The 14,437-nt window shown below is 36.0% G+C and overlaps 1 protein-coding gene across 1 annotated transcript; it reads left to right on the top strand.

Moving 5' to 3' along the window:
* Positions 1-9,883: 9,883 nt before the first annotated feature.
* LOC115704819 (probable pectinesterase 53) lies at positions 9,884-13,079 on the top strand. Its single transcript, XM_030632026.2, has 5 exons — positions 9,884-10,662; positions 11,005-11,194; positions 11,321-11,527; positions 11,889-12,124; positions 12,755-13,079. The coding sequence occupies exons 1-5, from the start codon at positions 10,304-10,306 to the stop codon at positions 12,900-12,902; spliced, it is 1,140 nt and encodes a 379-aa protein (XP_030487886.1). The 5' UTR covers positions 9,884-10,303; the 3' UTR covers positions 12,903-13,079.
* The last annotated feature ends 1,358 nt before the right edge of the window (positions 13,080-14,437 follow it).

Raw genomic sequence — 14,437 nt, 5'->3', positions numbered from 1 at the left:
GACTTGTATCTCGTTGTCTTGGTTTCATCTGTGATTTTGTGGTTTCTGTATCTGGTTAGGATAGAATGAGAATGAGAATGAAAAATCCCACTATATCTATCTACACTCTTTCTTTGTTTGTTTCCTTTTGAGCACAATAATTCTCTAGTTTTAGAGCAAAAAATATTAGGTACATATAAAAAAAAGAAATGGATGATACATCTCATCTGGGAATAAATTTAACAGATAGCTCATCATGTGGTTTAAACTCACTGGTCCAGCTGGTTTGATTGACCACCTGCTTGATTCTGTTTGGATTTTCTTTACTCACGGGAACCAATATTAAGACCATTATTGGTTTAATACTTTATTGACATTTTTGGTTAAGTCCTTCCAAAATGGCCTAATAAGTAAAACCAAATCATTCCATGAAGCCAAGATTAGATAGGTATACAATGATAAATTCATATCAAGATTAACTTATCTAGCTGCCAATTTGTTATGTCAATGGGAATTCAACACGTGGATTTGCTTTTCAGTCAAATAATTACGAACTTTTTTTATTGTGCCAACAGAAGCTATGGTGCCTGTGGTGGACGGTGGTGGTGGGGGTGAGTGAAGCACGTCAAGAAAGCAAGAAAATGGAATGACACGTTTACAAAAAGCACAAAATGGTGTTATAGATATTGATCTTTATTCAATCAAAAGCTATTGTTTGAAAAAACTAAGAGAAAATAATAATAGTCATAATAAAGTACTTCTATGGTGTTTGCTATTTTCGGCTAATGGATATATATTTCAAAAGGCATTAGTGCAATTTCAAACACAATTATTTTTATTTATTTATTTATTTGACACTTTGATGCCGTTTGGTTGGAAGTAATGAAATAGAATAGAATGGAAAGGAAATAATTTTCATTCCATTTATTTGTTTGGTTGCATTTTAAAGTATTGGAATGACATTCCAATGAAATGCTCTTTCCATTATTTTGGTGGAATGACTATTCCATTTTTTTTTAAAAAAAAAAGTAATGACCATTCCAATGTATTATGTAAAAAAAAATTTAATGATTTTTTTATCAATTTTTTTATGCATTTTAAATTTTATTCCATTCCTATTCCTATTCCTATTCTCATTCCTATTCTTATATTTTTATTCCTCCCAACTAAATGCCTTAGTGATAATGAGATGTATACTGTTAAGAGGTTACTAACTTACTCAAGCTCTAAGAATCAACTTCTTCTGGTTCCTCCTGTCGATAGAAGCTTCTTTGGGACCTCAATTTTCCCCCCAAAATAAAAAAATTTACTTTGAAAGCAAGTTTACATTTTTTGCAGGCCTATATCAATTTGACCCGTCATGGTCTTCATGTTTACAATAGTTATCCTATTTGTTTTGAGAACAATGAGACTACCACTCATACACTTTAGTTATGTTCTTAGCTTAACTTAATTCGTTCTGAGTGTCTCTCTTTTTTGAGTGAACAGTCAGTCTCTCTTTTTTGAGTGAGTTTTTGTCCTGCTCTGTTTTTTGTCCTGCTCTGTTTTTTGGGTGCAAATCGTTTTGTCCTGTTTTGCATTGGTTTCGTTCGTTTTGTTTTGTTCCCCTCATGGCATCCAGTAGTACTGACATGGGGAATATTGAGGAGCGATGGAAAGACATACAATTGGAAGAAGAGGAAGCAGACGAAACCTTTTATGAGGAACCTGATGCAGAAGACGATCTGGCCATTGATACCAGATGGTGCACAGTTTGGTCGATCGCTCACAGTAAGATTTCTGATTTTCGTATCTTCCAAAATGTTATGGCTGATCTCTGGAAACTCGGCAAGGGGATGTATGCCAAACAGTTGGATCAAAATCGTTTTCTGCTTCAATTTTATCATGAGTTGGACATACAGCGGGTAATCTCGGGTAGTCCATGGACTTACGATCGCAAGCAACTAATTATTTCCCGTCTAAATGATGGCGATAACCCCAGAACTATAAGCCTTAATACACTTGATATGTGGATTCAAATCCACGATCTGCAGTCCGGTTTTATGACAATGAAAGTTGCAAAAGATGCTGGCAATTACATTGGTTCTTTCCTAGAATCAGATCCGAACAACTTCACCGGGGTCTGGAGAGAGTTTCTTCGAATTCGTGTCACTGTTTCTCTTGATCTTCCCTTGAAACGGCGCATGAAGTTTCGAAAGCGGGATGGGAATATTTTTTATGCAGCTTTTAAATATGAAAATGTCCCAACTTTCTGCTTTATTTGTGGAAAGATGGGACATTCTGAGCGATCTTGTCCCCGTCTTTTTGATACTCCTCCACACTTGATTGTTAAACCATATGGTATAGGCATGAAGGCCCTCCCTCGACGTCATCAGAATTTCACAGCATCACCATACCTGCGTTCTGGTAAAGCTTCCATGGGCAATTCGGCTGGTGTGAACTCCCCTGGTGTGAACTCCACTGATGCAGGAGTTAATTATGGTAATTCAACAAATCCCACGGTTAGAGGGATTTCCACAGATATTTCCCAAACAAGCGGCAAGAATAAAGGGATTATTCTTTATGATGATGAGCAGGCTGATGAAGAGTTGTCTCAAGCTGAATTAAAAAGGAAACGATTTGCTACAGAAAAAGCTATTGGGCCTCTTGCTGCTACGGTCCAACCTGGGTCAAAAAACTTGAATATGGTGGGTTCTGGTGTCCAGGCCCACCAATCGTTATGAGTACTCTAAGTTGGAATTGCCGTGGGCTTGGGAACCCACGGGCCCGACAATTCCTAGAGAACATTGTTGTTCAAAAGAAACCCAACTTTCTTTTCTTGTGTGAGACTTTGTGTAGAAAAGATACTATTGAAAGGCTTAGAATTAAACTGGGCTTTGAAGGAGCCTACTGTGTTGATGTCCAAGGTCACAAGGGTGGTATTGCAATGTTGTGGCGTTCCAGTGATGGTGTGCGATTACTGGGCTTCTCTAATAGTCATATTGATATTGAAGTCGCCTCTCCCAATCTTCCTCCATGGCGTTTAACTGGTTTCTACGGCGAGCCTAATCGAAGTCTCGATTCAAATCTTGGCAATTAATCACCACTCTCTCTACTGAATCTCAACTTCCTTGGTGTATCATAGGAGATATAAATAATGTTGGTAATCAAAATGAAAAAAGGGGAGGCAGACCTTACCCTTCTTCACTCATAGAAGGTTTTCAACATGTTTTACAAAGCTGCGATTTGGTGGATATGGAGCTAAAAGGTCATCCCTACACCTGGGAACGTGGCAAGGGGATCTCGAAAGCCCCGGGTTGAGATTCGTCTCGACAAGGCACTGGTCACTCATCCCTGGCTTGACACATTTCCAAATGCAGTCCTTACTAATGGTGATGTCTCTTCTTCTGATCACACACCTATATTTCTTGAGCCTGCTCCTACAATTTCGACTGCTACTGCTCATCTTTTTCGCTTTGAAAATGCCTGGACAAGGGAACCTATGTGTGCTCAAATTGTTCAATCCTGCTGGGATTCGAATACGCATCTGCCACTTCAAGAAAAGATCAACATATGCAGCAAACTTCTTGGCGATTGGGGGAGAAGCTTAACCTCTGATTTCAAGAAAAGAATTCGACAGAGCAAAGCCAAACTCTCTTCTTTGAAAGGTAAAACCGATCCTTCATCTATTACTAGTTTCGGCCATGAGCAAAATAACTACTTTGAAATTCTTGCACAACAAGAGCTATATTGGAAGCAAAGGTCAAAACAATTTTGGCTTCATAGTGGGGATAAAAATTCAAAGTTCTTTCATGCCATGGCTAGTGCCCGTAAACGCAGTAATAATATTCAATCTCTTCAAGATGCTTCGGGTGTTGGGCAATCATGGAGCGGTGGCCTTGAGGAGGTAATTGTTGATTACTACAAACATATTTACTTAGCTGGTGATGTTGATTGGAATCAGGTTGTAAGCGGTATTTCATGCTCTATTACTGATGCTCACAATGCTGATCTGTTGAAGCCGATTTCAAGTGATGAGGTTCGGACAGCCCTTTTTCAGATGCACCCCGACAAAGCTCCGGGGCCTGACGGTATGGGACCCGGATTTTTCAAAAACATTGGGATATAGTAGGCCCCGACCTTGTTGCCGCCGCTTGTAATTTCTTTGAGTCGGAGTACTTTTCCTTGTAATTTGAATGACACAAATCAGTATTGATCCCTAAAAAGAAGTCTCCTACTACCATGAATGACCTTCGTCCCATTGCTTTGTGTAATGTTTCCTATAAGGTGATTGCGAAAGTTCTTGCTAATCGAATGAAGCTTATCATTGATCAGATTATTTCACCCACTCAAAGTGCTTTCATACCTGGGCGTCTTATTTCAGACAATATTATGATTGCCTTTGAAGTGATGCATTATCTCAAAAGAAAAGTCCATGGAAAGAAGGGCTATATGGCGCTAAAACTTGATATGAGCAAAGCATACGACTGGGTTGAATGGGGATATTTACGTGCTGTTATGGTTCAAATGGGCTTCGATCAACGATGGGTCAACTTGATTATGGCTTGTGTCTCTACTGTGCAATACTCTATCTTCCATAGTGGCCATGTCATGGGGCCAATCTCTCCAACAAGGGGTATTCGACAAGGTGACCCGCTCTCCACCTATTTATTTATCATTTGTGCCGAAGGATTTTCTGCTCTAATATCTCGGTTTGAACGAGACCGATTACTCCAAGGCTGCCGTGTCTGTCAAGGTGCTCCTGTGATATCTCATATGCTATTTGCTGATGATAGCTATGTTTTTTGTCAAGCTAACAATGGCTCTGCTGGTAGTATTATGTCTCTTCTCCGACGATTCGAATGTGCATCTGGACAACAAATCAATTTTGCGAAATCATCAGTCTTCTTTAGTCCAAATGTCAACCATCAGCTCCGCCAAGATATCTGCTCTATCCTACATATGCCTGAAGCTTCTGAAAATAGTCTTTATTTGGGTCTTCCCAACATTATCGGACGGAATAAAAATGCTATTCTTGGCTTTCTAAAAAATAAAGTCTTGAATAGAATTAATAGTTGGTCTGGTAAACTGCTCTCTGGGGCAGGTAAGGAAATTCTCTTGAAGACTGTGGTTCAATCGCTTCCTACATATGCAATGAGTGTTTTCCTCATTCCTCTTGGCACTTGTGATGAGATTGAAAAATTGATGGCTCAAGTTTACGGTGGAAAACTTCAAGCAGCAAGGGTAATGGTATCATTTGGATGAACTGGGATCGCCTTTCGCTTCCTAAGGATGAGGGTGGGTTAGGCTTCCGTCTTCTCCATGATTTTAATCTAGCTATGCTTGCCAAGCAAGGGTGGAGATTTCTTTGCCATCCGGACTCTCTTGTTTCTAAAGTCTATAAAGCGCGGTATTTTCCTTATGATGACTTTCTCTCAGCTGATTTGGGGCGTAATCCCAGCTATGTGTGGCGTAGCATATGGAGTGCTAAGGATCTAGTTCGCCGTGGTGCTAGACGAACCATTGGTACTGGGTTATCTACTCCTATTCTGCATCAACCTTGGCTTCCTGACCCTGATAACCCGTACATCACTTCATCCCATGTGGGTCTCCTTGGCCACAATGTTAGCTCTCTTTTCATGCTTGAGGAGCGTAATTGGGATATTGAGCTAGTTCGGGACATGTTCAACAACCGGGATGCTAATCTTATTCTAAGTATTCCCCTCAGTTTTTCTGCTTCTTCTGATTTCTGGTCTTGGTCCAAAGAAAGCTCTGGCCATTTTTCGGTTAAAAGTGCTTATCAACTACTTCAAGACTCTAAAAATCCTAGAACAGGCAGCAACAACTCTGGCTTTTGGCACAAACTATGGCAATTGAAGATCCCACCAAAGGTTCGCAATTTTCTTTGGCGTGCTGCTGCTGGAACACTTCCGACTTGCGTCAACCTCAGAACGAAGCATGTAGACATTCCCTCACTGTGCCCGGTCTGTCATGCTTCTCCTGAAACTGTTTCTCATATTCTTCTGTCGTGTAGCTTTGCTACTTCTTGTTGGAATCACATTGGTTTGCCAGCCGGAGTCTACTTAGATCATTCCTTTGCCAGTTGGTTGGATAGTCTTTTTACTATTCTTGATGAAGACCGTGTGTGTTCTCTCTCTATGGTCTGTTGGTCCTTATGGAAAGCAAGGAATTCCATTGTTTGGAAGGACAAGGTCCTCACTATTGCAAATGTGGTAACATCAGCTCGTATTGCTCTTGATCACTGGCGAAAAGCTCAAGATAACAACTCTCTGTCTCATATTTACTCTGGTAATTGTGATGACGGAACTGAGCTTTGGACTAAACCTGATATAAATACAATCAAGATCAACGTTGATGCTGCACTTTTCACTAGCGATAACCAGTATGGCTATGGTATGGTTGCAAGGAATGACACTGGTTCTCTTATTGTTGCTCAAGCTCATTGTTTTAATGGAGCTTTCGCCTGAGGTTGTGGAAGTCATGGGAATCAAGGAGGCTCTAAGCTGGATCAAACGACAAGGATGGCAACATGTTGAGTTGGAGTCAGACAGCTTAGTTTCCATCCAAGCTATCCGGTGCCGCTCACCTCTCTCTTCTGTGTTTGGGAATTTAGTTCAAGATTGCATTTCACTTTTGCTTTCTTTGCCTTTTGTTAAAATACGTTTTGTTAAACGATCAGCAAACCGTCTAGCACATGCTGTTGCTAGAATGTCACGGTCTCTCTCTGGTCGTCTTATTTCTGAGTCTAATGCTCCAAGCTTTCTATTCTAGACATTTTGTACTCGTAAAGTTGATTTAATGAAGTTGAAATTTCATCAAAAAAAAAAAATCGTTCTGAGTGAGTTGTTAAAGGTCTTGATTCCTTAAAAGATGCTTCTTGCTTCTATGAATTCCTATTGAGCTGTATGTATATTTTGAATTAATAGGAATTAGGGGAGTTTATATCTCTTTATTGGTGTATTTAGTATAAGCACAATATTTTTGTTCATAGCCATTAGTTCTAGATAATATGGTTAGTTCTTAGGCCATTAATTATCTGTGGATCTATCAAGACGCTTAAAGTGGTGGTTCTTCGAGCATTGGTAAACCATCTACTTATTTGGAGCCGATAGCTACTTCTGTCACCATTGGAGAGTTGGCATTGGGTGATGTTAATCTTTTTGTTGATGCTGGATTTTGTGTTGAGGATTTGAAAATGGGAACGGGAATGGTTGCTTTGGACTCTAACGAGGTAATGTTGTTTTCTGGTGTGTTTTCTTTGTCTGGCCCTTTCGAGCCCCATGTTGTCGAGGCGATGTTGTTGTTTCATGGTCTTTTCTTTTACCTTCGGTTGGGCTTCAAAATATTCTTGCTTTTTGATTGCCTTCGTTTGGTCTTAACGGTCAATGGTCATGATATTCGTTATAATGAGTTTGGTACTGTGCTTAATGAAATATCTTATGTTCCTAATGAAATCTCTCCTTAGTTTATCATTTTCTCATTGTAGGGGTGTACATCAAACCGCTCAAATCGCTCAAACCGCCCGCACCGCAAAAAAAATGTGGTTTGAAATTCTTCGCAGTGCGGTTGTGGTTTGAATTTTTCCCAAACCGCGCGGTGCGGTGTGGTTTGCGGTTTTGAATTATTAAACCGCGATTCAAACGACACCGCACCACATCTTTTAAATTTTAATTTTTTATATTTATTTAATTAAGCCCATACATATGAGCCCAACCCAAGCCCATAAATCTTAGGGCAAAATCTATAACTCTTCACAAACCGTCTCTTCTTAGCAGCAAACCCAAGCCCATACATTGAAATTTGGAGTTGGAAGTTTGTGTTTGTTTTATTTTTAATCTATTGCTCAAGTATGTTAGTTGTACATTTATATTGTTGTTGGAATTTAATTAGTTTCAAGTTTGTTATTTTGATTTAGGTGTGTTGTTAAAACTTTAAAAAGATTGTTGACTTATTGTTGTTGTTATAACTTTTATTAGGCTTAAGTTTGTTGTATTTTCTTAAGTGTTTTAGAATAATTATATTAATTATAGTTTAATTATTTTATGATGATTTAAAAAAAAAAATTGTAATAGTTCAAACCGCAGAAACCGCACCGCACCGCATCATTTTTTGCGGTGCAGTTTTTGCGGTTTTTTAGTATCGCGGTGCGGGTTTGGAGAATTAGAAAAACTGCATGTGCGGGTTGGTTTGAAAAAATGGTTAAAAACTGCACCACCCGCACCGCGAACACCCCTAGTAGTAGGTCTTTAAATACTATTGCTCATTTTTAGCAAAGAGGACGCTTGTTTTAGTTAGGTCTCATTCCTTACCATTGGTTGGGACTCCGTATGGATATAAATATAATTGTTTGATTTTGAGCTCTTCTTTGTGCTTTATGACCTTTTAGGTTTTGTGCCTTGTAATTAAATATTTTTGTTCTTTTTCAAATATATATATATATATATATATACATATTAGCACATTAAGAAAGTCATATTTAAAATATTTAAATAACTAAACCAATAACACGCTAAATCAGTATACTTTAAATTATTTCTCTATTTTAAAACTTTTTAAAATTCACTATTTATGCTCTATATTTACAGAATACAATTCATTACTAAACATATTTTATTAATTGTTCGAGGTTTTAATTTTACTTTTTTATATGAGGATATATATACATAGTAATATTATATGTTTGAAATGAATTAAATATTTTTTACGAAAATAAATAAAATATATTAAAATTTTAAAAAAGTAGAATTTTGGTGAAATTTTAAAGAACTTGGCACCTGACCTGACCACCAGCTATTGGACCCGAACTCTGGATCGGACCCATACTCTCGGGGTTGTATCGGACCCAAGGCCTCAACCCCAGCTCTAACCCTAGACTCCGACCTTAATTGCCTGACTCCTTCCCAGGATCCCAACCTCTTGCCCGGACCTAAACCCCAAACCCTGATTCCAACCCACTTTCTTTCACCTTACTTCTATAATAAAATAAATATATATGAAACTTTACAAAATTAATTATAAAATTAATTATGAGACACATTTTTGTTTTTAAAAGTAAAAAACAAAAATTCTACCTTTTTTTTTTTTTTGGATTTAAAAGATGAACCCAACACCCTAAATTGAAATTAAATTATAGAATTATAACTATTTATTTTTGTCCCATACAATTAATATTTATCATTTTTGTTTTTATATATTTATATTTTTTATTTTCATCTTCCTGAAATTTATACTTTTCATTGTACCCTAAAAGGAGTGACGGGCTCCTCAATTTGACACTAATACAGAATACTCTGTTTGGAATGCAACATATAATATTTCAAGAATTATTTATAATAATAGAAGAGAAGAACAATAAATTCTTATGAATATATATTGTCCGACACTTAATAAATGTTGCAATGTATAACACTGTAATATTTTAAATTTAAATAAATAATTAAGATGCAATAACAAATTACAGCCATCTCTGTAAATAGGACACCATAATAAATTGCATCAAATAGTTGTTTAGTAGATTTTGGCATATAACAACAATCAATCCTTATGGTAGGATCTCTTTCACATCAGCAAAATTCCCCCCACACAAGTAGAATATGGTAAGAGAGAACAGCAATGTTGCTAATTTCTGGTTCTTTTTGTTTGTTCTCTGCAAGTGGGCCTGGTTTATTATTATGTTGTCTTCGTATCATTAACTACTAGTAGCTTGGAAATGGAAGAGGCCAAGCTAATCTCAACCATTCAAAATGATCAGATTGTGATTTGTTTTTGAGATCAAGTTAAGTTGAGAGATGTCATGATGGAAAGAAAAGAAGTAGGTAATATTCTTATTATATTATTAAGTATATAATTGCTGAAACATAAACATATATAGTAGTACTAGCTAGTATCTTCACAGGAATATTTATTCAGAAAAAATCACACACAAACAGAAAAGAGAGAAGACTCACGGGCAATACTAACAAGACCAAGGAAGTAAGAACAACTAAAAAGTGGAAAGTGCATTATAAACAAGGTTTTAATAAGCAAAAAGTGCATCATCTCTTGTGGCTTAGATTGTTTCCCTTATTTTCTCTCTGTTCAGAAATACCCGTGACTACTTTCTCTGTTTGTTGGTTCTCCAAATCAGCATCACTTTCCAACTAAACACACCACAAGTACAAACTAACTCTTTATATAAACCATGAGAAGAGAGTTGCCACTTGATCAAATTCCCTCTTAACTCTCTTCCATTCCTTCTCTCTCTCTCTCTCTCTCTCTCTCTCTCTCTCTCTCTCTCTCTCTCTCTCTCTCTCTCTCTCTCTCTCTCTCTCTCTCTCCTTCAAAAATGTCTAAAATCCATAGAATGTTATATTTCATTGTCATTCTTTTTCTCTTAAATTGTGTCCAAACACTAAGCCATACCAAGGGAATTCGACCAAAAAAACCAACTTACAAGCCACTACCTTCGAATATGACTAAAACCCAATTCTCAGAGCAGCAATTCATGAAGTGGATCAAGTTTGTTGGTCACCTTAAACATTCAATTTTCAGAGCAGCAAAGAACAAGCTCTTCCCTTCTTTTACACTACATGTAGCCAAGAATCAGGCCGCCGGAGACTTCACCTCGATTCAAGACGCCATTGATTCTCTTCCCTTCATCAATCTCGTCAGAGTAGTCATTAAGGTCCATGCAGGAGTTTACACGTGAGTTCTAACACTATTTATTTATTTATTTTTAAAGAGAGAGAGAGAGAGAAAGTTTCTCACATGAACTCTGTCGTTTACTCTGTTTGTATTTTTCTTTTGGCTCTGCTCATATTGGTATTTATTCTGTTCTTTCTACTCAGCTCTGGATTTCGGGTTTTGTCTATATTCAACAATATGCTCGTTTTGTTCAATGTGATTACTTGTTACGTTCTGGTTTTTATTTTCCTTGTATAAAAAAGAAAAGATCTTTGGAATTCGTCCTCTGACTACATAGATTACTTTATTATTTTTTGTGTATGAATTGTGGACATGACTAAAAAAAATGTAGTAAATTTTCAGGGAGAAAGTGAATATACCACAATTTAAATCGTTTATTACCATAGAAGGAGCAGGAGCAGACAAAACAATTGTTCAATGGGGAGACACTGCTCAAACACCAGGACCAAGAGGCCAGCCCATGGGGACCTTTGCTTCTGCAACTTTTGCTGTCAATTCTCCTTATTTCATTGCCAAAAACATTACTTTCAAGGTAATATTATACATGCATAATATATATTTAATCACATGACAGCTAAGGACTGTAATTTAGTTAAATTTATTATATTTGTTGTTGGACTTTTGTAATTCAAATTGTATAATTAAAATGTGGAAACAGAACACTACACCAGTGCCAGCACCAGGAGCCATTGGGAAACAAGCAGTTGCATTTAGAATATCGGCAGACACAGCAACCTTCTTGGGATGCAAATTCTTGGGAGCACAAGATACCCTCTATGATCAATTTGGCAGGCATTACTACAAAGATTGTTACATAGAAGGCTCTGTCGACTTCATCTTTGGAAATGGCCTCTCTCTCTTTGAAGTAATAATAATTTATAACTTCTAAACATAACCACCTTAATCAATGAATTCACGAGTTAGAATAAGTCTTCAGTTATTGACATTGCAAGAAGTGGAGTAGAGTAGGTATAAGTGCCATATACATACATATACATAATAATAATAAATTAAAATAAGCTTTTTGTTGAATTCCATCATTACATTGCATGGATATAGAAAAAAGAAATTAGTGATCACCATTGAGTATAGTGCGTAGTCCATTTATATGTGGGACCAAAATACTAGCTAGTATCTCTAATATAATTCTATATATTTTAATTGTTATGTAAGATAATTAGAGAGAGAGAGAATTTGATTGAAGAAAATTACAATGAAAATTGCAGGGTTGTCACGTGCACGCAGTGGCACTATTGACTGGAGCTCTAACAGCTCAGGGAAGAAAGAGCATAATGGAAGACACGGGGTTCTCATTCGTGAACTGTAGGGTCACGGGCTCAGGAGCTCTCTACCTTGGGAGAGCATGGGGTCCTTTCTCTACTGTTGTCTTTGCTTATACATATATGGACAACATTATCATTCCCAAGGGCTGGTATAATTGGGGTGACCCTAGTCGTGAAATGTAAGTATACTCTATATATAGCTATACCTTTATTACTTTACTTGTTCTAGTGTTCTACGATACTCTATACTATAGTCTACACCTTAGATTGATTGGAGTTCAATATCAAAAAGGGAATTAGTATATAATTAAGATAAAAGAAGTAGTGTCATTATACTCTTGTTGTTATTGTTGAGATAGTATTATTCTTTAATATTAGTAATAGTTTTTGGCTGAAACTCACTGAAAAGTAAGTTATACATTTATAAAGTAAGGCAATTGGGCATTTTGATACACTCATAAAAAAATGGGCGGTTTATTATTACATGGATGGAGTCATGACCTAACCATGACAGACTACACAAAATGTCCTTTTACCCATTTTTCTACTCCAAAAACTACGTGTAATGCACCATAAAACACCATATAAAAACCCTCAAATCCTATGTGTCCACCTAACCTAAGATAACTCGAACCTTCTTCTTTTTATTTATTTTTTTTAATAAAAAAACGGTGGCTCTATCTACAAAAGCCAGCCACAATAAGCTACCTAACTCTTTTTTCTTTTCCACCATGAAGATTTGGTCTTTTAATTTGATATGTTTGGAAGTTTTTGAGTTTGTAATTTGAATATAAATATTAATATTACAGGACTGTGTTTTATGGGCAATACAAGTGCACAGGACCAGGAGCAGGGTATGCAGGAAGAGTGGCATGGTCAAGAGAGCTCACCGAGGAAGAAGCCAAGCCTTTTATTACACTTAGCTTCATCGATGGCTCTGAATGGATCAAATTGTAGTCATCATACCAATTCATATACTATTACTAATAATAATAGTAGTTTAAAAATAATAATAATAATAATAATAATACAAAAAGTGTTTTCCAAAATCGCCTCTCTACTCTATTATTGTTTTTTCCATTACAAATTTTGGTCGGTACATAATTGTTTGTTTTGTGCTCACTCACTATCTTCACTCATTGCCAATAAAATAATAAAAGTAATTTGTGGTATAAATATCTAATTAAATTTAATTTTTGGTTGTAAATAAATATTTAAATTTAATTTTTAGTGATAATACTACTAAATTATATTTTTAAAATTGTAGTAAATGTAAATTGATATTTTCTTATTGGTATATTTAAATTAATGTTTAAAAAATAAAAATTTGTGACCTGAACTTATAAGAGATTGTCATGTAATAATTTACTTAAGAGAAATGCTAAAAGGCACCAATGGTGCCAAGTACTCTATATGACTATTGGTCTAATTAAGTATCGAATTTCATATAATTTAATATAATAGTTTTTAGGGAGTATCGCTAGCTAATCGTAAAGCAACACGTTTTAAGAGTGTTAGACACTTCTGATGTTCGATGACAATGCTCTTTACTTAATTCTATTTATTAATAAATCAGAGTTAAATTTAATTATTTATGTAAAGCCCGCTTAGTTAATTTGGAAATTAGCAGTTGTTTATGATTAATTATAAAATTATTTATAGCTATTTAAATAATTTATTACTGTTATTTATGGAATTCAGAAATGCATGGTTATGTTATTCAGTAGTTTTCATATTTTGCATTTCCGGTGCCCGGTATTTTGGAACTCGGCGTTTGGCTCAGTAGAAATCACAACTTAGCATGTTATTAGTTTGGGACGGGTTTTTAGACATTTGGAATGTCGGGAATGGCCGGGAATTTAGAATTTCCCAAAAATACCCCTTTAGTGATTTTTATGTTATTTTAGTATGGAGGGGCAAAATGGTCTTTTTGCCCCAATAACTTTTTGTCTTTTAGTGAATTGATTCTTTGAATTTAATTGTTTATGTTATTTAATTTATGGCTGAAATTAAATAGTATATGTGGCTTGTTTTCATTTATTCATTTTCACAAAAAAAACACAAAGTTAGAAATTTTAAAGGAAAAACACTCTCTTTTTCTCTCTATTTTCGGCTGGGCATATGGGTGCATGAAGCTGATTTCCTTCCTTGATTTTTAAGTGAATTCTCATCCCAATCTAAGCATTCTCCAAGCTAGGTTAGCTTCTCTTGGTTTCTTCTTTAAAATTATGAAAAAAATGATGAAATATTGAGTGAAATGCATGCTTTTTGATGATGTTGCTGCTGCTGGTTATTGTTGTTGTTTTTATGACTAAAATGTTGAATTAATTATGTTTAATTAAGTTGAATTGCATGCTTGAGTTTCTTGTTCTAGTTGGTTAGATTTTTATGTGAAAAAGTTATGATTTTTGAAAGAAATGGTGTGATTTGTTGCTGTATGGTTCTTTGGATGTTTTTAGTTGTTTGCAGAGGCTTAATTATGTTGGTTTAAG

The sequence above is a fragment of the Cannabis sativa genome, chromosome 1, assembly GCF_029168945.1.
Source record: "Cannabis sativa cultivar Pink pepper isolate KNU-18-1 chromosome 1, ASM2916894v1, whole genome shotgun sequence".
Taxonomy (NCBI): domain Eukaryota; kingdom Viridiplantae; phylum Streptophyta; class Magnoliopsida; order Rosales; family Cannabaceae; genus Cannabis; species Cannabis sativa.
The sequence above is the reverse complement of the archived record's forward strand: the minus strand, read 5'-3'. Positions and strand labels throughout refer to the sequence as shown.